This window comes from Schistocerca gregaria, chromosome 1 (assembly GCF_023897955.1).
Source record: "Schistocerca gregaria isolate iqSchGreg1 chromosome 1, iqSchGreg1.2, whole genome shotgun sequence".
Taxonomy (NCBI): Eukaryota; Metazoa; Arthropoda; class Insecta; order Orthoptera; family Acrididae; genus Schistocerca; species Schistocerca gregaria.
In genome coordinates, this window is record NC_064920.1 from 974165239 (window position 1) to 974190637 (window position 25399).

The following is a 25399-nucleotide window of genomic DNA, read 5'->3' on the forward strand; positions in this document are numbered from 1 at the left end:
TGTAAAGTTATACTGTATGCTCGAACCTGCGTTAACAGCCCGCAATGGGGCACGTCACACGCCTTCCGGAAATCCAGAAATATGGACTCTGCTTGTTGCTCTTCATCCATAGTTCTCAGTATATCACGTGAGAAAAGGACAAGTTGAGTTGCGCTCGAGCGATGCTATCTAAAACCATGCTTATTCGTGCACTTCTCAGTCTCAAGAACGTTTATTACATTCAAAGTGAGAATAAGTTCCAGGATTCTGCAGCAAACAGAAGTTATGGACATTGGTCTGTAATTTTGCACGTCCGTTCTTTTACCTTTTCATATGCTGGAGTTACCTGCGCTCTGTTTCAGTCCACATTCCTGTAACAGTCGTGAGATCGCGACCAGCAGGTGCAGCAGTACAACGGAACGATCTTTATAGGCCACGATCCAGCCGCTGTCGACTTCCGACATGTGCTGATAGACTTTTCTTCTCCTTGCACGAAGAAAGACACAATCTCCTCACAAACAACATTCAAATGTGATTTCTAAACTAAAAATACCTTGCACAATCTTTCCTTGTACTTGGAATGCAGAATGCGTATTACTTCCCCCCCACATACATCTCACATATTGACCACGAGGAGAAAATTCGAGAAATTAGAGAGGTTTACCGACAATCATTCTTCCCACGCACTATTCGCGAGTGCAACAGGGTTGGAGGGATCAGCTAGTGGTACCGAAAGTATCCTCCGCCACACACCATTAGATGGTTTGCGGAGTAGAGCGTGGCATTGCTTCCTGCCTCGTGTGGTTGAGGTGAAATCCTAATCATTTGCATATTCAAGCTTATAGTACACTTCACACTAATTTTTGGTTTATCTGCATGCCTTCCAGATGATGCATTTTCCATGGGCCGGGTTGTAATTTCACGGTATGTCTAAACACTATCAGTACATTTGCCGGTGGTGCCACTGCTTGTAGACACGTTGCACAGTTCGCACTGTTACAGCAACAAATCGGACCTATTCATTCTCCACAGTGTGGTCACGGACATTCTATAAGGTATCCTCGTCGACCGATCCTTCTGCACTGATTCAGCATAACCGACTGGTACATTCACGCCTCTTTGCTGTCGTCGGGGGAAGGAGAGATGGGCTTTCATAACCGCCGTTTGACTGAAATATCTGCAGGCGTTTCAACATGGTGGAACATACACAAACACATCCGTTTTACCGAGCGAGGTGGCGCAGTGGTTAGACACTGGTCTCGCATTTGGGAGGACGACGGTTCAATCCCGCGTCCGGCCATGCTGATTTAGGTTTTCCGTGATTTCCCTAAATCACTCCAGCCAAATTCTGGGGTGGTTCTTTTGAAAGGGCACGGCCGACTTACTTCCCCATCCTTGCCTAATCAGGTGAGACCGATGACCTTGCCGTCTGGTCTCCTTCCCCAAACAACCCCAACTTCCAGTCGTCTCGTAATAGAGAGAGAAACATCCGTTTTCATATTTATACAGGGTGTCCCAAAGTACTGCATACACTCCTTCAAACTATCTCCCTTTTTAATTAATGGTCATAGAAATATTTTTTTAGTGCAATAACTCAGAAGGAACTGCAAAACTTAGAAATGCTTCCACCTGTTACAAGTTTGGAAATAAACATGGCGTTATCCTTTAAGGAACGGAAATGAGTTCTGAAGGGTTAAGAGAAGACGGAGAATGGAATTGAGGTTCACCGACGTTGGAGCGTTGAACATGATTGACAATTACAAGACTTCGAGACAAGTTTGACGTCCATAGAACCATGGATGATATGAAGAAGGGACATATCCAAAGAAAGAGACGTTCAACACACAGTCAAAGTGTTGAAGCAGTGATTCAGGCGTACACACTGTCTCTTGAGACAGGATATCAGCAAAAGCAGTATTCACAGAATTTTGCGAAGTCCAAGGTAAAGCCTTCCGACACTTTTCCGTGCTCTGAACGATGATGATCCCGAGAGGCGAAGTGAATTTTGTGAGTGATTCCTCAACAAGTGTGAAGAAGAGTAACGTTTCCAAGATCTAATTCTTTGTTCGGATGAAGTGACCTCTAAACTTCACAGCACAAGTAAGCTCCATAAAGGCGTGTATTGGACTTGCGAAAATGCGTACGTAACCGAAGAAGGGCGTGCTAGTCTGGTTGGAGTATCAGTCTGGTGTGGTCTGTCACTAACAATGTTGATCGGGCTGTACTTCACTGAAGGGACTGAGGCAAATGATTCTTACCTGGTACTGTTCCACATGATAACGTCAGGCCTTAACGATATTTTTCACAATGAAGATTATTACTTTCAACAGGATGGAGTACCACTTCACTTTTATCTTCATATAAGGGTGTTTCTCAATCGTCCATTTGTAACATGGCCGGGGGTACACATGGTGGGGGACCCTTAAACTGTTCTCGCTTTGACCGTGTGCCCCATCCACGCCACGTACCTGATACTCCCGCGGCGGTCGTCGTTTATGCTCCACACTGCTGCTCGCTTGCCTGAAATGAAGCATATAAATACGCAAGCGAGATTAGGGGAGCCACTCAACGCTAAACACAACACTGTCCTACATCTGGTATGAATAATTATATTCTGAGACTATAAGAAAATCATAGGTTGCACTGGTTAGACTGTAAGTCGTAAGTGTTGATGCCAATTAATATTCTTGGTGATTATCTGTCCACAAATATCACTTAGACGAGCATACGCCTAACCGACACGACGCGGGTGATTGTTGATGATGCGGAAGCCGAATGGTCGAACGGAGGTTCTTACGCTCATCACATACACACAGCTACCTGGTACCAGTTCTTCTTGACACTTGCCATAATATGACACGGTTCATTAAAGGTAATTTACAGTTCACAGTTCTCACTTGTACGAGCGTGCTCATAACCGTCGCAACGCGGCTAATTGTTGATGATGTGGAAACAGGATCGTCGAACGCATGTTCTCACGCTCGCCGCGAGGCACTGGCACGTGCTTGCTCTCCTTTGTGGTAAAATAATTTACTGATTCACGTTAGTTCATTCTAGGAGGCCGAACACGACGCGGATGATTGATGTTGCACGGTACGACACGCAAACGGGTGGATACTCAAATACGTTATCTGGCGGCACTGCTTATATTTAATTACTTCTTTACATACGTTCCCTGAATAAAATTCCATATCTCATTACTTCACTGTAACAGCACTTCTAACAACACTTGAACTTCCATAATAATGCCTTTCCCATGTAGAGCTAGCCACAACACAACATAACTCCGTGTCCCGCGCTCGACTCTCCATAAGCACCCTCTCCCAGAGATACTCCCCAACCAAGACAGCGATATGACACTACACTTACACATTCCCTTCGAGATCGATAGGGCGAAGCCCACTCACTGCATTTAACCCCAGTACACTTCTAACTTCGGAGTGCTGCCGAGAATACAATCTACGCCACAAAAGCACAAACATGGATTATCTTCCAGGCAAACTGGGCAAGTCTGCGTTGCTATTCTGTTGCAAGCAGTACACTTGGTACATCGTTCTGTTTTTAGTCATTGTTGACGATGGACTACGGTGGAATGTGGTCTGTCTGAGCGTATACTACGTTACGTTACATCTTAATGTATCTGGCCCAAAACCTTTCATTTCTATAAGCTTTAGTTAACCATAGAACGCTAAAAGGGGGAAAATGTTACATTCCTACTAAACCATCGTAAGGTTTACTACTCCATATTGTATTCAAAGGAAGTCATAATTATAGGTTATGCAGTGGTTGATTACCATTATTAGATTCCCAATGGTAATTTACATACCAAATTAAGTACAAACTGTCCTGTTTTATACCCTACTACAATCGTAAACTTTACACTCCAGAGTGAAAGAAATATAAATTTTCAAAAAGTGTATACACAATTTTAGGACACTTGTAGCGGTTGTTGGCTGCTGCAGACGATGGTGTGGGTACCAGTGAAGGTGACGTTGCAGAGATGTGGTAAAATAGTTACTTGTGCCACTATTTCTTTGCTTCGCAAGTGGTGAGGTTTGTCATTCACCTACCTGTCGGCTGCTAGCCTGACTGTGGCTGTCAGCGAACTAATTCTATTCTAGCAGCGGTTCAGTTGATGGGTAATTTACATAATCGGTAAAACAACAGAGGCAGACTAAAAACAAAGGAAGGTGCACCTGACTGGTACAATCTACTGTATTGTTCGTTCAATAAACATACATTAGTGCGGTAGCCTGATAGTATAACTGTACATCTATAAAAGCCAGATCCGACTGCTTCCCGGTACAGGACAAGAATATAAAATGCAAACATTCGGGTTAGTCAAAATTTTTTATTAAAAGGATCCAGACCTTGAACTAAGAGTAAGTATGGAGAAAATTGTTCATTAGTATGAACGGTGAAATAAGCTCGGGCGGGGCACTTCAACCACTTGAAACAAATAGCCCGGAATCATTTAAAATAGCGCCCAGTCTACTGCGTATACTGAATGATTAGCAGCACAACTACGAACGCTGCTGAATGTGAACTCTGAGATGAATTTAACTGTCTGCAAGCTCAAGAGCGGAGTTGCCCGTGGCGCTAAACTGTGCACAAAGCATGGTCACTGACGCAAAGATGGTGGCTGGTCCCGAACTCACAACCGCCGCAACTGACCATCTCTGTTCAAGGTGGTCAGTTAGTCGCAACTGGGCGATCATGGCGCCCCTCGTCACTTCTGTGGACGAGGAGCCCTCGACGCAGCTAGCTTCCGCCGACAAGCAAACCGTCGTAAAGCTAACCTAACCAAGCTGTGGTTACGTTACCTCCCTTACGCAGATGTCAGAGCCCGCGGCGCTGCTCTGTTGGGAACGCTGAAATGGCGGCAAATTCCGCGGAAACGGTGGACCCCTCTCGTGCTTCCGAGGCAAGTAGCTGTGGCCTAAAATTGAAACTGTCGGCTGGCTATCCCCTGCCAATTCTCGCCATCTTACGACACTGTAGAATTAATCTAATTAGAACCCCAAAATTTCATCTACATCTACATCTACATCCATACTCCGCAAGCCACCTGACGGTGTGTGGCGGAGGGTACCCTGAGTACCTCTATCGGTTCTCCCTTCTATTCCAGTCTCGTATCGTACGTGGAAAGAAGGATTGTCGGTATGCTTCTGTGTGGGCTCTAATCTCTCTGATTTTATCCTCATGGTCTCTTCGCGAGATATAAGTAGGAGGGACAAATATACTGCTTGACTCTTTGGTGATGTTCTCGAAACTTTAACAAAAGCCCGTACCGAGCTACTGAGTACTTCATACTCATCTAACGCATATTGTACGATGGTTTTGAACTTTGTCCACTGATCCTCAACACTATCTGTACTTGAGACAAAACTTTTGTGTTGAGCCGTCAGGTACTCTGTAATCTGCTTTTTGTCACTTTTGCTAAACAGAAAAATCTTCCTACCTTTTTTAATATTTCTATTTACGCCTGAATTCATCGATGCAGTAACCGCTTTATGATCCTTGATTCCCTGTTCTGCATTAACTGATTCAAATAGTTCGGGTCTGTTTGTCACCAGAAGGTCTAATATGTTATCGCCACGAGTCATCCACCCCAACGAGCCCATAGTCCGCTGGTTAGGCAAGCTGACGGTGATCCCATATCATCGGGTAAAAATTAGTCTGACAGCGAATAATTGAAGAATAATTATGACGACTTTTGAAATAACAATTTAATCAATTCGAGATGCATATCAAACGAAAGATAATTTTCTGAATACCCCGAATCTGATGTTAAAAGTATTGATTTAATTTAGTTAGTGTACTGACCTGGGCCATGCATTAATAGAGACTGGTGGCAACCCTTTTGTCCAGTACATGAAAACTCTGGACTCCACACATTCTGTAGATTAGGGACGAGTAAGCAATGTGTGTGTGTGTTGTTTGACGCGACGCTTCGTAATGTTTGTTGCAGCGTCGCTGAGTGTTTGGCAGTCTGCTGCGGATGATGCGTGCGACTCGGTGGAGTGCCTACCCGACACTGGACCGCTGTGTGCGCTGAACGAGGAGACGGACAACATGGCGCTGTTCGCCGACGAGTGCGTTTTGCGGTGTATCAACTGCAGGATGACTACAGGTGAGAGCAACTACCTCACGCTGTCCAGCAGCATGTAAATGAATTACCCGGTGGCCTGTAGAGTCAGATTTTTAACACAGCCCACTAGTTTCCCTGCTGTTTGATACTTATTTGCACGTGTTCCTTAATTTTCAGTGTGGCTAAAACTGAGGAACGTTATCCTCTTTTTCGTGATAATTATGGTACATGCTGATGCTTAAAGGTTGTGCCCTACCTCCTATGATTGAGATAAATTCTTGCTAGGTGTTCTTGCCACCTGTTACTACGGTCGTAAGTTCGAATCCTGCCTCGGGCAAGGATGTGTGTGACGCCCTTAGGTTAGTTAGTTTTAAGTAGTTCTAAGTCTTGGGGACTGATGACCTCAGATGTTAAGTCCCATAGTGCTTAGAGGCATTTGAACCATTTTTGTTCTTGCCACGATGCTGTAATATTACATGATTTTTTGACGTGTTATAAGTAACCGTGGCGCGTATTATTGTAGAAGGTGTATCGGAAAGACTCATCCTTAAAAAAATCGTAACTATTATGTTGTTTGAGATACGTGTGTGAACAATGTACTGTTGGAAAGGCCAAACACTAGAGTTTTACATGGTTGGCACAAGGTAGCAGTAGTGTGCGCCCACTACACTTCTAGTAAAAATGGTGTCGGGAGAACAGAAAGCGTTATGTGCTCTACGTTTTCTTTGCCGAGAACACAGTTATAGGAAGCACATATCTCGATACGCTTGAGAACTTTCTTTTCCCACTTTTGGAGACTGATTCGAACGACTTCATGTACTAACAGGATGGGGCATCACCACACTGGCATCTGGAAGTGCGGGAATTATTAAATCAAAGGATTACTGAACGATGGCTCGGTTCCCCCCACTCTCCCTTCTTTCTCCCACTCCCTCCATCCCCTCCTCTTTCGCGCCCTCCTACCTCTCCCTTCCACCGGGAGGCAGCTTTCCCCCCTCTTCATCAGTGTGTTTGCGAGTACTTCGCCCATGATCGTCACCAGTGTTTCCGTGCATCAGCGTTTCTCCGTTTTGTGCTACAGTGTTTTCCTCAGTGTCCTCCTACGTTCGTGCCTCCAACTGGATGTCTTCGTCTGTTCTACTGGCGACCACCTTTGTGTACCGTGCCTTCCGTCGAATGGCTTCCAATCTATCATGTATTACCATGCTTTTTATGTTCTCTGTCTTCTATGTCTATCTGTTGTATCTACTGGCTGAAGAGCGGCATATGTAGGGCGTTTCCGGCCTGCCTCGTTTGAGGCATGAAATTACAATAAAGGATAAAAAGGGAAAAAAGTGGATCGGTGGCACTGCACTAAATGATTCAGCCTTACATTACTGGCCTCCATAATCAGCGCACCTGAATATGTGATATTTTCTTTGAGGGTTTTCAAAGGACTCCGTTTATGTGCCTCGCCACCACAGCAATGAATGAACTGAGACATCGCGTAACAGCAATTGTGCAAGCTGTAACTCAAGGCATGCTCCCTGCAGTGTGGGAACAATTTGAATACCGCACTGATATATGCCGAGCATCTCAAGGGGGGCAGATTAAACACCTATGAAATGGTATGAAAGAAAACTTTTTGAGTTTCCTTTTCATCAAAATTCATTGTGTGTGTTTATTAGATTAAGAAATAGACGTGCCAAATCGGATGATTCTTTTTGATACACCCTGTATTTTCATATATTTTTATTAATTAGGGTTCTGTGCCTCACTTGGTAAAAACTGAACCGATATAGTATAACTTTGTTCCCCCTCTGTCTATCTGAATGTCTGTTTGTCAGTCTATTAAGATCCTTTTTTCTCAGGAACGTGTAGAAGTAGCAATTTCAAATTCATATCACATACTACGAGCTGTGGCTCCTTGGCGGTATCAAAAACTTAAACTCCTAAGTCAGTGCAAGCAAAAGAAAGGGTCATTTATGTCACATACTTTTATACTCGCAAACTCATTCATCAAAACCTATAGGATATATCCCGTTGACTTAGAAGGATAAAATTTCACAAGAAGCAAGTTTACACAGCATAAGTAAAGGACAAAATGTCCGAAAGATGTGAATTTTGTATTATATCACATAATTCATTTTGCCGTTTGATCACCGTCTGTCTGCCTGTACGTCTATTAAGAACCCTTCTTCTCAGGATCGGGTAGAGGAGTCAAGTTGAAATTTATCTCAAATGGTAAGAGCTACCGTCTCTTGCCTGAGTAAACAATTTAGCCTTCTAAGTCAATGCACTCAAAAGATACGGCCATATATGTCAAGTATTTCGATACTCTCAAACTCACTAAGCAAAACCTGTAGATGAAGTGTTTATACACATGCAGCATCTGGTCGTTCAGGGGTTAAGCGCGTGCTTGGAATCCAAGAGGACGCGGGATCGAATCTTGTTCGAATCACGGGCTTGTCAGTCTTCGTTTTAACCCTGCCTTCACCGCTCAACAATGTGAGGAGTCACCACATTTAACTGTCGGTCTCCTTTTCCCAGTTGGATAACTGGGGTAGGTTAGGGACTCGCAAATCGCCAAAGTGGTGTCCAGTTCGAAGACTTGCACCAGGCCACTGAGCCATACGAAATTATTATTATTATTATATCTGTATTCGTAATTAAGTTTATACGGAACCGTCAGTTCCTGTGTCCTGCTTGCACCTTCTCGACTTTTATTTATTTGTTTTTTACTTCATCCTCATCACATTACAACTTTCTTACCACTAGATAGGTTTATAACGTCCAAAAATGTTAAATTAAGTATTTATTAATAATGAAACATGGCGTTTATTTCCCGTTTAATAGAAAGACAGATTGCTGTCAAGACAGTATGAACGCTCGCTCACCAACCATGCAGTTGCACCGAGCGAGGTGGCGCAGTGGTCAGGACGCTGGACTCGCATTCGGGAGGGCGGCGGTTCAAACCCACGTCCGGCCATCCTCATTTAGGTTTATCGTGATTTCTCTAAATCGCTTCAGACAAATGTCGGAATGGTACCTTTGAAAGGGCACGGCCTTCGCCATCCTTTCCTAATCCGATGGGACCGATAACCTCTCTGTTTGGTCCCGTCCCCAAAATCAACCAGCCAACATGCACTTGCCACACTCTCCAACCCATTCCACGCCATATACAGACAGGTAAAGCTGTCACTAGCATTGAAAATGGTTCAAATTGCTCTGAACACTAAGGAACTTAACATCTGAGGTCATCAGTCCCCTATAACGTAGAACTACTTGAACCTAACTAACCTAAGGCCATCGCACACATCCATGCCCGAGGCAGGATTCGAACCTGCGACAGTAGCGGTCGCGCGGTTCCACACTGTAGCATTGAAACGAAAAGGGAATACGTTTCTGCTATGATCTTACTTCAAATGTCTACAATACATGACATGGCCCAGTCTGCGAAACAGGGATCTCTATTTTGAATATTAGATTTTTTATTGATCTATATCGGAAGTTTATACAATGACATAAATTTGCGACCTAGACGAATTAAGAATCTTTCCTCAAAGCCGTGACCGATCTCTTCTCCAACTCCCGCCTTCCCCACAAGTGTTCATTATTCATGTACTTTAAACTTAAAATCTGAGGGTGTGTTTGTGCTAATCAACATCACATGCGCATACTACAAGAGTTTAATTTTCGTGGAGTTGGTGACATAGCGAATACCCACACGACTATCAGTTGTCACTTATCTTATCCTATGAAAGGCAATGCCTTACAGGTACAGTTTTTATTTTGCTTTGATGTATATCTCATGACCCGTCCCCGGGGGGTGTCGCTGTCGTACGCCCGTGGCGCCCGACTGGAGGTAAGCAGGTTCGAATACTGGTGATGGTCAGTGTTTGGCCGGCAAGAGGAGGAGAAGTGGTGGCGTGGAGTCCTTGATCACCAATCCTAGGTTAAGTTCCGCACCTCTCCGCAGTGTCTCATGAAGTGAGGGCATGCGACACCCTTGATCCGTCCGCGGGATATGGACCATAATCTCGGCTGCCTCCTAGTTGTTACTCGAGTTGGCCATGTACCAGCTCTGAACTTCATTCTCTCCCTTCTCTCATCATCATTATCATCATCATCTATTGACACGCAATCAGCATGGCTTCAGAAAACATCGCTCTTGTGCAACGCTCTTTATTCGCACGAAGTAATGGCCGTTATCGACAGGGGATCTCAAGTTGATTCCGTATTTCTAGATTTCCGGAAAGCTTTTGACACCGTTCCTCGCAAGCGACTTCTAATCAAGCTGCGGAGCTATGGGGTATCGTCTCAGTTGTGCGACTGGATTCGTGATTTCCTGTCAGGAAGGTCGCAGTTCGTAGTAATAGACGGCAAATCATCGAGTAAAACTGAAGTGATATCAGGTGTTCCCCAGGGAAGCGTCCTGGGACCTCTACTGTTCCTGATCTATATAAATGACCTGGGTGACAATCTGAGCAGTTCTCTTAGACTGTTCGCAGATGATGCTGTAATTTACCGTCTAGTAAGGTCATCCGAAGACCAGTATCAGCTGCAAAGCGATTTAGAAAAGATTGCTGTATGGTGTGTCAGGTGGCAGTTGACGCTAAATAACGAAAAGTGTGAGATGATCCACATGAGTTCCAAAAGAAATCCGTTGGAATTCGATTACTCGATAAATAGTACAATTCTCAAGGCTGTCAATTCAACTAAGTACCTGGGTGTTAAAATAACGAACAACTTCAGTTGGAAGGACCACATAGATAATATTGTCGGGAAGGCGAGCCAAAGGTTGCGTTTCATTGGCAGGACACTTAGAAGATGCAACAAGTCCACTAAAGAGACAGCTTACACTACACTCGTTCGTCCTCTGTTAGAATATTGCTCCGCGGTGTGGGATCCTTACCAGGTGGGATTGACGGAGGACATCGAGAGGGTGCAAAGAAGGGCAGCTCGTTTTGTATTATCGCGTTATAGGGGAGAGAGTGTGGCAGATATGATACACGAGTTGGGATGGAAGTCATTACCGCATAGACGTTTTTTCGGCGCGGCGAGACCTTTTTACGAAATTTCAGTCACCAACTTTCTCTTCCGAATGCGAAAATATTTTGTTGAGCCCAACCTACATAGGTAGGAATGATCATCAAAATAAAATAAGAGAAATCAGAGCTCGAACAGAAAGGTTTAGGTGTTCGTTTTTCCCGCTCGCTGTTCGGGAGTGGAATAGTAGAGAGATAGTATGATTGTGGTTCGATGAACCCTCTGCCAAGCACTTAAATGTGAGTTGGAGAGTAGTCATGTAGATGTAGATGTAGATCATACAACACAAACAAGAAGCCACGCTATACAAATATCCATTACAGTCACTTACACTCCTGCTGAACTGGTGCTACCAAACCTACCAGTCCCAATAAACAAGTTTATTGGCATTATGTGCTGTTTTAGATTTTTTTTAAATTTAACTCTCACTATTAATCAAAAACTACGACTGTGTTAATATACATTACATTTTGTTAGTGTGGGAACTGAGTAATTATTATTCGTTTCTATTTGGTTTCGCAGATTTCAAGAAGGTGAACAGTTCTCTCTGCGGCACAGGTACAACGTACATAACTGTTTGTCCAGACTTTGCCCGCAACAATGGTGAGTGTACGACAGAGGTATAATAACATGAATTCTGTCTTACTGAATGATGATTTCAACTCTACAAGCATACTCCCCGCTAGGAAATGAAGACACAAAGGCAGAGGATCCCGATGATGGAATCGCCGTGATACGGATAGACCTCGGACAAGGAGACGGTGATGTTTACAACGAGGTCCCGCCTGTCTTTGGGGAGTCTCTGCCGGTCCCTCTGCCGCTGCTGTCCATGGGCAGCGACCTGCTGCGTCGCCTCGTGATGTCCGGACTGCCGGAGCCGCCCCCTCCACCGCCGGAGGGCCTCACGCTCATCACAGCGGACGTCAAGGTGGCACACTACTTGCCCTGCTGTCAGAGTCCCTTCCTGCATCTTTGATAAGAAATGAAAAAAGTAACACTTACGCAGGGAAACATAAGCAAATTCACATGAAATTTGAATGTATTGTAACGTAGTAAGTTTCGTAAGTTATTTAACTGTTTTAAGTAAGTTATTAAACTGACTGTTACTGACATAGTACTCCTATATCTTACATTTCATATATGAAAGGAGAAAATACAAAAATGCAGTAAATGAAGCAGGCAAGAAGGAATACAAACGCCTCAAAAATGAGATCGATAGGAATTGCAAAATGGCTAAGCAGGGATGGCTACAGCACAAATGTAAGGATTTAGAGGCGCATATCACTAGGGGTAAGATAGATACTGCCTACAGGAAAATTAAAGAGACCTTTGGAGAAACGAGAACCACTTGTATGAATATCAAGACCTCCGATGGAAAGCCAGTTCTAAGCAAAGAAGGGAAAGCAGAAAGGTGGAAGGAGTATATAGAGGGTCTATACAAGGGCGATATTCTTGAGGACAATATTATGGAAATGGAAGAGAGTGTAGATGACGATGAAATGGGAGGAATGATACTGCGTGAAGAGTTTGGCAGAGGACCGAAAGACCTAAGCCGAAACAAGGTCCCGGGAGTCGACAACACTCCATTGCAACTACTGATAACCTTGGGAGAGCCAGTCCTGACAAAACTCTACCATCTGGTGACCAAACTGTATTAAGCAGGCGAAATACCCTCAGACTTCCAGAAAAATATAATAATTCAATTCCCAAAGAAAGCAGGTGTTGACAGGTGTGAAAATTAGCGAACTGTCAGTTTAATAAGCCACGGCTGCAAAATACTAACACGAATTCTTCACAAGCGAATGGAAAAACTGGTAGAAGCCGACCTCGGGGAAGATCAGTTTGGATTCCGTAGAAATGTTGGAACACGTGAGGCAATACTGACCCTACGACTTATCTTAGAAAATAGATTAAGGAAAGGCAAACCTACGTTTCTAGCATTTGTAAACTTAGAGAGAGCTTTTTACAATGTTGACTGGAATAATCTCTATCAGATTCTGAAGATGGTAGTGGTAAAAACAGGTACCGAAAGGCTATTTACAATCTGTACAGAAACCGGATAGCAGTTAGAAGTGTCGAGGGGCATGAAAGGGAAGCAGTGGTTGGGAAGCGAGTGAGACAGAGTTGAGCATACCCCCGATGTTATTCAATCTGTATATTGAGCAAGCAGTAAAGGAAACAAAAGAAAAATTCGTAGTGGGAATTAAAGTCCATGGAGAAGAAATAAAAGCTCTGAGGTTCGCCAATGACTTTGTAATTCTGTCAGAGACAGCAAAGGATCTGGAAGAGCAGCTGAACGGAATGTACAGCCTCTTCAAAGCAGGATATAAGATGAACATCAACAAAAGTAAAACGAGGATAATGGAATGTAGTCGAATTTAAGTCGGGTGATGCTGAGGGAATTAGAATAGAAAATGAGACATTTAAAGTAGTAAATGAGTTTTGCTACTTGGGGAGCAAAATAACTGATGATGGTCGAAGTAGAGAGGATATAAAATGTAGACTGGCAATGGCAAGGAAAGCTTTTCTGAAGAAGAGAAATTTGTTAACAGACGTAATTTTGAAACTGTTCTGCCGCTACGATATCTGTCGGAAGTGTCGGAAACTTGGCGCGCTCACTCAGGAGACTACAAATAATACATACGTATTGTTTCGCAATCGTAGCATTGTTTTCGGCTGAGAAAAAAAATGATATGCGTTACTTTCTGGGAAAAAATAAAAGGCATGGAATCAGCAAAAGGAGTCACTCGTCTGTTCCAAAGTTCTATCAGGTATTCATCCAACGCAATGACTGTGCGTACAGAGTTAAAAAGTGTGGGGTACCGCGGTCCAGCAGCTCCTCATAAGTTACACATTCTGCAGTCGTTGCTAAGGGACGCTTGAGTTGGTGCAAAGAGCGTCGCCACTGATCAGTGGATGAATGTAGACGCGTCATTGAAGCTATGAATTGCGATATACCCCATGGAAATCCAATGGATCGATTTGGGTTTGGCTATTTCCTGGAGAACATTATCTGTCCTTGTGTGTGTTGCCACCAGCATAGTACGGAGAAGGTGGTGTTACGGTATGGTGATGTTTTTCGTGGTTAGAATATGATCTTCTTATTGAGTTAAACAGGTAAGTTAGTTAGTTCCTGTTTCATGAATCATTTCGCACGATAAATCTTAATGAAGTGGAACGAATCATTTTTTATTCACCTCGCTTCTTTTTTCAGATACTTAAATAGGAATTTTTGGATTGATATGAAGTTATAAGTGGCTGATATTATCTCTATACAACTTTTCCTGCCAGATTTATTTGGGAAATGTAACTAAAATTAGCAGGAATAAATACACCCCTGTTCCTGTCTCACTCCACGATAAACAAATTTCTTGTAACTGTATCAGTACAAAGTAATAATAATGATACATTGTCCAGTGTTAATTCGGATACAAATGATACGGTATCTTGCGGTATACAGAATTGTCCCGTTTCTATATTTTTAAATTTCTCCTCTATCCAATCTGGACTTATGTGAGCATGTAGTTAATTAATAACCAATTACTTTAAGATACTCTGTAATATGGTACTCAAACATCAGTTATTTTCAAACTACTGAGACCTTCCCCAGCATACCAACAACTTCATTACTTTACTTATTATCCCTCCCCCTAATATTCTGTGAGGTAATTTGATTTCTGTTTCCCTGTTCTTTTATGCGATGGTTTGGTTGTCTCCGTGAATTTAATTTCCTTTAACCTCTCTGTGTGAATTCTTAAATTAGCCTAATACAATTTCTTACTCCATGTCAGGGGAGTAGCGAGTTCCAGCCCTCTTCTAAGAAGAATTGGCCATTCTCTACTAGACTATCATGGCGTGTGGAACTTGGAGAACAATACCTAGTGCTGTGGAACCTCCGTCATGTAGCAGCTGGTGTCTAGACTGTTCTCGCTATATAGGGGTTCAGACAGCAGATTCTGTGGCATAATTATATCGCTCAACAATTCAAGCTGCCAAACTGCGATACACGCGGTTAGGTGCAGCTCTTATTGCTGTCATTTCAGCAGAACGGGCTGAAGCGCGCCTATGACGGAAGCTCTACGTTTTTCCACTTAGCACACCAGCGTAGGCGTTCAGGTGACGTAGCATTTTGAGGCGTTTTCGATGTGTATGCATGCCACAAGTCTAACCCACTATAACTGATACCGAAACGTCGACAAAGACAGGTTTCAAAAATGTGAAGTGAACATTTACAGTGGATACATTGCAGGGGTCCGCTTCAAATGAAAGAAATATTGCAAAATGGTTTCTAGCAGACTGGGCATTCTGCCCGGTTAGAACTCACAATGGTACATCCACATTTGTCGGGCGTTTCTCTCACTGGTAGGGTAATATGCGGTCTTGCACAACGAGGACACCATCTGTAAGCGTGTCAGACCTTCTTTGACGAATTTTTCGGCTGCATAGCATTTTGCAGAAATAGCTCGTAGTACGCGCCTGTTATAGAACTCCTCTTGGGTACTCACTTGTAGCTATGACTCCATTCGTGTCATACGCAAAGATCATCATCATTTTCACCTTTGATTGTTGGGAATTTATTCGGGCATGGAAAGTCGGATCTTTACCATTGTGGCGTCTGGAACTTAAGTTCTGGCTCAAAATCTCGTGTCCAGGTATCATGAAGTGCAACAGTCGTCTTCAGAAAGAGCTCTCCTTCTGTTAGATAACGTTGAAGCAATTCTTCTGTGATTATTTTCTGCTCTTCACTCAGACCATGGGAGTAACCATCTGACAACAACCTGTTTCGTCATTAACTAATGAGTCTGTAAACATTCTGGCATCATAAACAATTTCCTCAGATATTTTTCTTAGATCCTCTCTCGAAACTTCTTTAACAAGAACCTGAGAGGTGTAGTGTGTTGCCGACCGCAGTAGCCGAGCGGTTCTAGGCGCTACAGTCTGGAACTGCGCGACCACTACGGCCGCAGGTTCGAATCCTGCCTCGGGGATGGATGTGTGTGATGTCCTTAAGTTAGGTTTACGTACTTCTAAGTTCTAGGGGACTGATGACCTCAGTCCCATGGTGCTCAGAGCGATCTGTAGTGTGTTGCTGTTAATGGTCTTCCTCTTCTTGGGTTATCATCAGTGCTTACCCGATTTTCACGGATTCGAGTAGATCACCGTAATACTTTGCTACAGTCCACTACACTATGCCCACACACGTCTCTCAGAGCATTGTAAATTTCCTTTGAGTTGTTTCCACGTAGGGATCCGATTTTGACATAGGAATGCTGGTCACTACATGTGATCCGACCAGACTCTATTTCAGGTTCCTTTTACAAACTAAATTACTCAAGACGCAGCACCACCGACCAGAAAACACATGTACACCGCCACTCCTGAAGTCTTGTTCACAATTGACATGAACTGCAACTTGATCACGCCATCGTAATGGCCGCACATGTGCAGTGCGCAGGTCTTTTGAAATAACCCTCGTAAATATACGTAACATATATTATTTTTCGTAGCCATCACATTCCATATAATTGTTAATTATCCGGTGCCAAACGTATAATTCATGTTTGGAAAAATTTATTTATCTATATTCACAATTGCTTATTTTATTTGTGCTGTATCAATTATTCCATATCGCTACTACACTTTATCACACATGATTTGTCAAAATATCCTCATTTTTGTGACTTTTCTCTATATTTACTAAAAAAAGTGAGGATCTTAATGAAAAGATGGTAGTTGAAAGAATTTGTTATCATCTTAACATGGATGATACGGTTTGAAAGGCGTGGTGATATAACGTCGATTGAGTGATTACTGCTTCATCATCAGCTTCACTGAAGCGAAGTGGCGTAGATTTTAAGTGATAGAAATAGAATTTGGAATGAGTAGAGATCAAAGCCCCGCCAACCCATCCAGGATTCAATTTTTCCGTCGTTTCTACAAATCTTCCAGGCAAAGGCCGTAATTATTCTTTTGTTAATAGTTTATTCGATCATGAATTGTATTAGAAATGTCATTTGTAATTTGTTTCCCAATTATATAACTCAAGGAAATAATTTGTAGCGCTACATGATCTTACACAGAAAGTACTAATAACTAGCCTCAATAACACATAACTGTTTCAGATAGAAGCAGAATATCTTTTTTTTTTTAGATGTTTGTCGTACCAAATAAATAGTAAGGTGATTTTCTATAAAATGGAAACATTATTCCTGAAGTGATTACCACTAACGCACCACACCACAAATACAATTTTCTACTCAAAATTATTATTTTCTTCTATATTCTTCCTTTCTACCTTCCCCTGGGTCTGGCTTTGGAAGGTGTGGTGATAAAAGTCGATTGAATGATTACTGCTTCATCATCAGCTTCAATGAAGCGATGTGGTGTAGATTTTAAGTGATAGAAGTAGAATTTGGAATGGATAAAGTTCAAAGTCCCGGCAAACCATCCAGGAAAAAAATGAAAAACATCAGACATATTCTCACACAGAAACAAAAAGTAGGAAGGGTAACTGATTACTTTGATTTGTGTATTTTATAATTTCATTATGTCTAGCTTCTGCGTAGTATCTAATACCGTATGGGCTCAATGATTCTAAATGACATTCTAATTTATTTCTGAATGGTTATATCCTCTGCGTGGTTTTTAAGCTGTTTGTGGTAAAAGTGAACATCATTTGCTGGAATTTTGTCAGGTAGATGAAGCCATGTTTCTCGTATGTGATAATCTTACCCATTTATTGTTACAGTGTCTATTCCTTCAAACATACTTGCATGTCTGAAGGAGCAGACGTTTGGTGATGACCTATTACTGTAGTATTCTTCTTCACCTTCTTCTTCTTCTTCTTCTTCTTCTTCTTCTTCTTCTTTTTCTTCCGCTTTCACGTTCTCATTGACCACTTCAGTCAATCATTTTCTGGTCATCTTCTTCAGTAGCTTTTCTTTCCGAATTGCCCAGTATCTTTTCATTTGTTCTGATTTTTGTCGTTTCATTCCTCACCTGTAACTACCCTTTTTATTATTTATCTATGTTTTGTTTGAATCTTATTTTTATGTTTGTCAGTTTCTTTAAATTTTCTGTTTGGTTTTTCAATTCGTCCAGGGTTTTTTCTAGTTCTTCCCTGATTTCTTTTGTCCATCCCACTTGTTGCTTCATATTCCAAAGTTTATCTATAGTTTTTCTTGGTAATTTGGTTTCTTTTATACTCAGTGTACTAAAACAAGAGATCCATTTTTCTACATATTATCTGAATGGGCTTCAGTTGACTGTACACCGTTATATTTGGCACTACTCGCAATCGTCAATCTTATAGATATTTCTTATTTATGCACATTCCAGCTATTCTTCTCTCTACTTTTAGGATTTCGTCGATTCTTTTTTTCAGTGTTACTTTGAAAAGTTTCACTTCCGCATGTCACCTCAAGTTGAATCACCTTCTTGTAATGCTTTAATTTAGATCTGAATGACAGACATTGTTTATTGGATATTAATTTTTAGTTTTCCTCATTTTGTTAGTCCTTCTTTGCCAAGCAGGCTTCTCATCCAAGCTGTAAGTTTGAAACTCCCCTACTGCGCAACGCTACGCGCTGTTAGCATCCAGCTGCCGCTGCCCAACACTACAATGGCAGACAACAATGCAAACCAGCCACAGACTGCACACGGTACAGCCAGTGATTTTCATACAGAGCGCTACGTGGCGGCGGCGTTACCAATAAAAAAACCTAAACAGCCTACTTACAAGTTATCTTCGCCTAAGTATTTTAACTGTTTCATTATTTTCACTTTCCTGTTATTTACTGTTATGCGGTTGATTACTACCAGATCTGCCATCATTATATCACCATTTTCGAATGATATTTGGAGTCCTATTTTTGGTGCTACATTTTGCAGACTTTTTGTTTAATTTCTGTGTTCTTGAATTAGCTAGTAACGCTAACTCACCTGCAAATTTCAAGCAATTTAAATTCATTTGTTCTTTCCTGGTTTCAGTTCTTACGTTTTTAGGATTTTAGTTACAGCAGTCCCTCGTCACGTAGTCCAGAGTACAATTGAAAAGTAAGACGATAAACCATCTCCCTTTCTTAACCCTGTTTTAAACATAAAGCACTCAGTTATTTCTCCCTTGAATTTTATTTTAGATTTGGGATGGTGAGTGAATTTCCTTAGCATCTTCATCATTGAAGGTCTGTGGATACAGTCCTAAGTTTTTCTGTAGTCTACAAAGATTGACTTGTTGTTTTTGTCTTCTTTTGCAGAAATCCATTACCGATTTCAAAGCGATTTTCTGTTCTGGGCAGCTTCTCCAATGTCCGAATCTTCTGTGGTATTCTCTTAGTTCCAATGCAAGTTGATCTTTACAACGACTGTATGGAATTTTTGGCGTGGCTTTATATGTGATAACTAAAAGGGAAATTTCTGTGTGCTTCTTTGGATTTGATTTGTGTCCTTTTTTGCCGGCCGCAGTGTCGGATCGGTTCTAAGCGCTTCAGTGCGGAACCACGCTGCTGCTACGGTCGCAGGTTCGAATCCTGCCTCGGGCATGGATGTGTGTGATGTCCTTGGGTTAGTTAAGCTCAAGTAGTTCTATGTCTACGGGACTGATGACCTCAAATGTTAAGTCCCATAGTGCTTAGAGCCATTTTTTGTGTCCTCTTTCGTGTGGTAGATTGAGTATAGTTGTAGTCCATTGTTCTACTACTACTTCTTTGTTCCAGATTTTCGCTGCACATTCGTGTAATGGTATCTTTACTGGTTCTGCTGCATATTTCCAAAGTTCCACAACTGTTTTATCTTCTCCACTTGCTTTGTAGTGTTTGAAGTCTCTCAAAGCTTTGTAGACTTTATGGCTTGTGGGTGGATTTATACTTTTTGCTTGTGTCTTAACAGGGATATATGAGTTTATGTGAATTTACTCAGTGACATTTTTGTAATTTAGTAGTTTGTAAATGTTTCTGCTGAAATTACTATATTTTTGTTACTGCTGTGGGCCATCTTATTATATTTGTCCTTTCACATTAATGTTGGGGGCATTCCCCTTCCATATGGAGCAGATGACTGGGTCATATACAACACACATGGCATACGCGTGCTACAGAATGCCTACGCCTTTCTGCCTCTCGGGGGGGCATAACCGATCAAATGGACGCGTAGCATCACAGAGAGACGTCATTGCATGTTTTGTCTCTAACACAAGTTGTTTCCCAGGGCCTAGTTTATCATCCCTAGGCGTTTGATGCAAGTACAAGTAAACAACCTGTATACAGTGTGGGAACAATTAACATGTTTAGTTCTCTGAATGAGTTTTTGTGGGATTATTTTGTTAGCGAATTAGCTAGACACGTAACTGCTTTATTCTGTAATTTTACAAGTCTTTTGATGTGTATGTTGGAAAAATGTATGTATTTTGGAAAACTATTGCTGATTTCCTGATCCATCCATTTTCAATCCGCTTTTATGATTGTTTCCGTATATATTTCGTCGTCAACGGGAAATTTTCATTTTTCACTTAGTCGAACCCTTGATTCATAGGTCAGTGTCGAAGTAGCTGCTCATGGCTACACTAACTTACACTAAGATTAAGTAAATCTTGGGATACCTCTCACATCATGTGGGACCTCCTTTTGGCCGGCCTTGTACAGCAGCCCGACGTGACATGGACTGCACAAATCACCTGCAGAAATATTGAGCCATGTTGCCTCTATAATCGTCCATAACTGCGAAAGCGCTGCTGGTGAAGGATCTTGTGCAAAAACTAACCTCTCGAATATGTCCCATAAATGTTCGATAAGATTCGTGTTGGACTATTTTGGGAGACCAAATTATTTGCTCGAATTGTCGAGAATGTTCTGACATGCACAATGTCATCCATAAAAATTCCATCGTTGTTTGTTTGGCAACATGAAGGTCATGAACGACTGCAAATGGACTCCAAGCAGCCGAACATAACCATTTCCAATCAATAATCGGTTCAGATGGGCCAGAGAACGCCGTCCATTCCAATGAACACATCCCACATCATTATGGGGCCTCAATCAGCTTGCACAGTGCCTTGTTGACAACTTGCAGCTATGGCTTCGTGGAGTCTACACCACGCTCGAACCCTACCATTAATTCTTACCAACTGAAATAGGAACTCATCTGACGAGCACACTGTTTTCTAGTGGTTTAAGTTCCAAACGGTACGGGTTGAGCCCAGTAGAGACTGTGCGGGCGATGTCGTGCTGTTAGCAAAGGCACTCGCATCGGTCGTCTGCTGCCAAAGCCCATTAACGCCATATTTCACCGCACTTTCCTAACAGATACGTTCGTCGTATTGATTTCTGCGGTTATTGCATGCAATGCATTTGTCTGTTAGCACTGTCAACTCTACGCAAAAGCCGACGTCGTTAAGTGAAGGTCGTCGGCGAATGCGTTGCCCGTCGTGAGAGGTAACGCCTGAAATTTAGTACTCTTGGCACACTCTTCATACTGTGGATTTCGTAATACTGAATTTCCTAACGGCTTCTGAAATGGAATGTCCCATGCGCCTAGCTCCAACTACCATTCCGCGTTCAAAGTATGTTATTTCCCGTCGTGCGACCATATCACATGAATCACCTGAGTACGAATGAAGCCCCTCCAGTCCATTGCCATTTTATACCTTGTGTACGTGATACTACCGCCATCTGCATATGTGGATATCGCTATCCCATGAGTCTCTGGAAACCCAGAATCTACTCTGTAGGAATCAACAAGGATTCCGGAGACAGCGATCGTGTGAGACCCAACTCGCTTTAATTGTTCATGAGACCCAGAACATATTAGATACAGGTTCCCAGGTAGATACTGTTTTCCTTGACTTCCAGAAGGCGTTCGGTACAGTTCCGCACTGTCGCCTGATAAACAAAATAAGAGCCTACGGAATATTAGACCAGCTGTGTGGCTAGATTGAAGAGTTTTTAGCAAACAGAACACAGCAGGTTGTAATCAATGGAGAGACGTCTACAGACGTTAAGGTAACCTCTGGCGTGCCACAGGGGATTGTTATGGGACCATTGCTTTTCACAATATATATATAAATGACCTAGTAGATAGTGTCGGAAGTTCCATGCGGCTTTTCGCGGATGATGCTGTAGTATACAGAGAAGTTGCAGCATTAGAAAACTGTAGCGAAATGCAGGAAGATGTGCAGCGGATAGGCACTTGGTGCAGCGAATTGCAGCTGACCCTTAACATAGACAAATGTAGTGTATTGCGAATACATAGAAAGAAGGATCCTTTATTTTATGATTATATGATAGCGGAACAAACATTGGTAGCTGTTACTTCCATAAAATATCTGGGAGTATGCGTGCGGAACGATTTGAAGTGGAATGATCATGTAAAGTTAATTGCTAGTAAGGCGGGTACCAGGTTGAGATTCATTGGGAGAGTCCTTAGAAAATGTAGTGCATCAAAAAAGGAGGTGGCATACAAAACACTCGTTCGACCTATACTTGAGTATTGCTCATCAGTGTGGGAACCGTACCAGATCGGGTTGACGGAGGAGATAGAGAAGATCCAAAGAAGAGCGGCGCGTTTCGTCACTGGGTTATTTGGTAAGCGTGATAGAGTTACAGAGATGTTAAGCAAACTCAAGTGGCAGACTCTGCAAGAGAGGCGCTCTGCATCGCGGTGTAGCTTACTATCCAGGTTTCGAGAGGGTGGATTTCTGGATGAGGTATCGAATATATTGCTTCCTCCTACTTATACCTCCCGAGGAGATAACGAATGTAAAATTAGAGAGATTCAAACTCGCACGGAGGATTTCCGGCAGTCGTTCTTACCGCGAACCATTCGCGACTGGAGCAGAAAAGGGAAGTAATGACAGTGGCACGTAAAGTGCCCTCCGCCACACACCGTTGGGTGGCTTGCAGAGTATAAATGTAGATGTAGATGTAGATCTCAAGTATATTTTACTTGTGCCACAGGTGGACGTGACCATCAACATGCACGGCCCGCCTGCGCCGCCGCCGCCGCCCCCGGCAGCACGCCTCCTTCTCCCGCCCCCACTGGCGCTGCCCCGCGCGCAGCTGCTGGCGCCTCCACCCCCGCCTCCTCCGCAGCATCATTTTCTTGACCAGCGCTACCAGCCCCAGGAGTCGGACGTCAGCTCCGCGGCGCCGCAGACAGCTCGGCCCTCTACTATAGCTACTGCCGTCGCCGCTCTCGCCGCTATGGTTGTGGCCGCCCACCACGTCTAGGCGTGAGCTGCTCTGTGAGGAGCGGCCCGAACCGTCCACAGTTTGGGATACAAGTCGGATGCTCCTTAGGTGTAGGATTCTCTCAATTTCTAACATCACTGTTGTATATGCAAGTCCTGACTGACTCAGAACTGTTACTTACCTTAACCCTACGTGTTTCAGCAGAGTCTTGACATTGTCAGTTACTTTAATTTCCGATAATATGAAAAAATACAGGAGATTAGAAAACGTAACTAGAATATACAGCTACTTTTATGATTGCTGGATGATTTACAGCTTCTAAGTGCGAGGGCTGTCCAGAAAGTAAGTTACGATTGATCGCGAAATGAAAATCACAGTGAAAATCAAAAATGTTCCATTTGCAACAGTTAGCTACACCTTTCAGCTACTTCTCTACGTAGTCGCCGCTCTGACTCACACATTCGTCGTAGCGTTGTACCAACTTTCCAATACCCTCATCATAGAAGGCAGCCGCCAGTGCTTTCTGCCAATTCTCTACGCTGGCCTAAAGCTCGTTGTCTGTGCCAAAATGTTGTCTTCATAGCCAGCGGTTCGTTTGAGCAGAGATGAAACTCAGTGGGAGACAATTACGGGCTGTAGTGTGGGTAGCTAAACATTTCCAATTGAAACTATGCAGGAACATCTTCATTGCCCCTGCAGAATTAGGCTGAGAATTGTCTTGAACAAGAAACCGCACGACAGTTATGTAATGTTGGTTGCATAGGTTCACGGGAAAATTCTCACCAGGCCCTCGTAATTGGCGGGAGACACTATTTTCTATAAGATGTTCACGCGCTCACTAAGAGCTCAGGAATGAAAAGAGCGACATAATTCCACCTAGAGTCATACTAGAGACACTACCCAACACATCTTTGCAAAGATTTATCGGATTTTCATAGTCGTTTCCATTTCGCGACCGATCGTAATTTACTTTCTGGACAGCCCTCGTATTACTAAAAAATAATTTTTTGGTACAGTAGTTGTATGTCACTATATTAAAACTGTTAGTTTCTGTCAAATGACAAACCATCCTGAAGCATTAAAGAATTTAATTACAATACATATGTCATATCATGTTCATTTGTATCTAGATCAATGAACTGCATCTGCTTTATGGAATACAGGAAAGCACCCAATTTATTCAAAAGGTTATATGTTAACAGGACATAGCACAGAATTAGTATGTGCTGTGTCCTGTAAACGTATTGCCTAACGTATAAATTGGGTACCTTCCTACATTTTTTGATCTAGATATAAATGATCATGACGTAGTTCCTGTTATTAACGTACTTTTTTGTACGCGAGGGCAGCCTGTTATTTGAGCTATAATGGTAGATTTAATAAACCAATATATAGCTATTGTGCCCAATCTTAATTTTCTGAATCTTTGACCCCATAAATTTAATTTTTACAATATTTTTCGGAGTATAAATCCATCGAGAACACCAAAATTTAGTCATACCATATTTCGGTAACTCGAAACTAGCTTTGTATTCAGCGAATCGACATATCCCAACAGACACGGAAAAATCACGATAATAACTCAGATTGCGTAACAAAGTTTTTGTGCTATTTGTCAACCATACACTTCCATTCATAAGCATTTAAAAATATTAAGTTCAAATTTCAGCTAGAAGAAAATAGGTAAGTGTAGCTGCAACTGAGCATTCTCAGTGCTGTGTCATTTTTCTCCAACGAGTATAAGGATTACTAATTGCCAGTAAAATTAGGAATGAATAAATCAAAAATGATAATGTATCTCAACGTGCTTATTTTTCTCCATGCCTTTTTCCTATATATCGTTTCCTGCTTCACTACCACTTAGAATGAACGTCGTGCTAAACACACACTGTGAAAATATGAAATTGCGTACCTAGCTGCGAGGCTTGGAAGTAAGCACCCAATATCCAACTCCTTGCCCTGCCCGTGCCTAAAGTATTGCATTCGTGTCCTGCTACAGGCGTGATTCGACGTTGTCTTAACAATCACAGGACGGAAAGGGGTAGCAGAAATCTGCTTAAATAAGATTGCAGACTCAATTAGATATGTACATTTTCCTAAAGATCCGTAATCAAATTAA

At 42.5% G+C, this 25399-nt stretch overlaps 1 protein-coding gene across 1 annotated transcript in view; it reads left to right on the top strand.

The window, feature by feature from the left end:
- Positions 1–25077, top strand: part of LOC126276993 (uncharacterized) — a 61813-nt gene extending 36736 nt beyond the window's left edge. The window contains exons 2-5 of the mRNA XM_049977321.1: positions 5951–6112; positions 11621–11701; positions 11785–12026; positions 23047–25077. Coding sequence (XP_049833278.1) covers positions 5951–6112; positions 11621–11701; positions 11785–12026; positions 23047–23319 — 758 coding nt within the window. The 3' untranslated portion in view covers positions 23320–25077. The remainder of the gene's footprint in view (positions 1–5950; positions 6113–11620; positions 11702–11784; positions 12027–23046) is intronic.
- Positions 25078–25399: the final 322 nt, after the last annotated feature.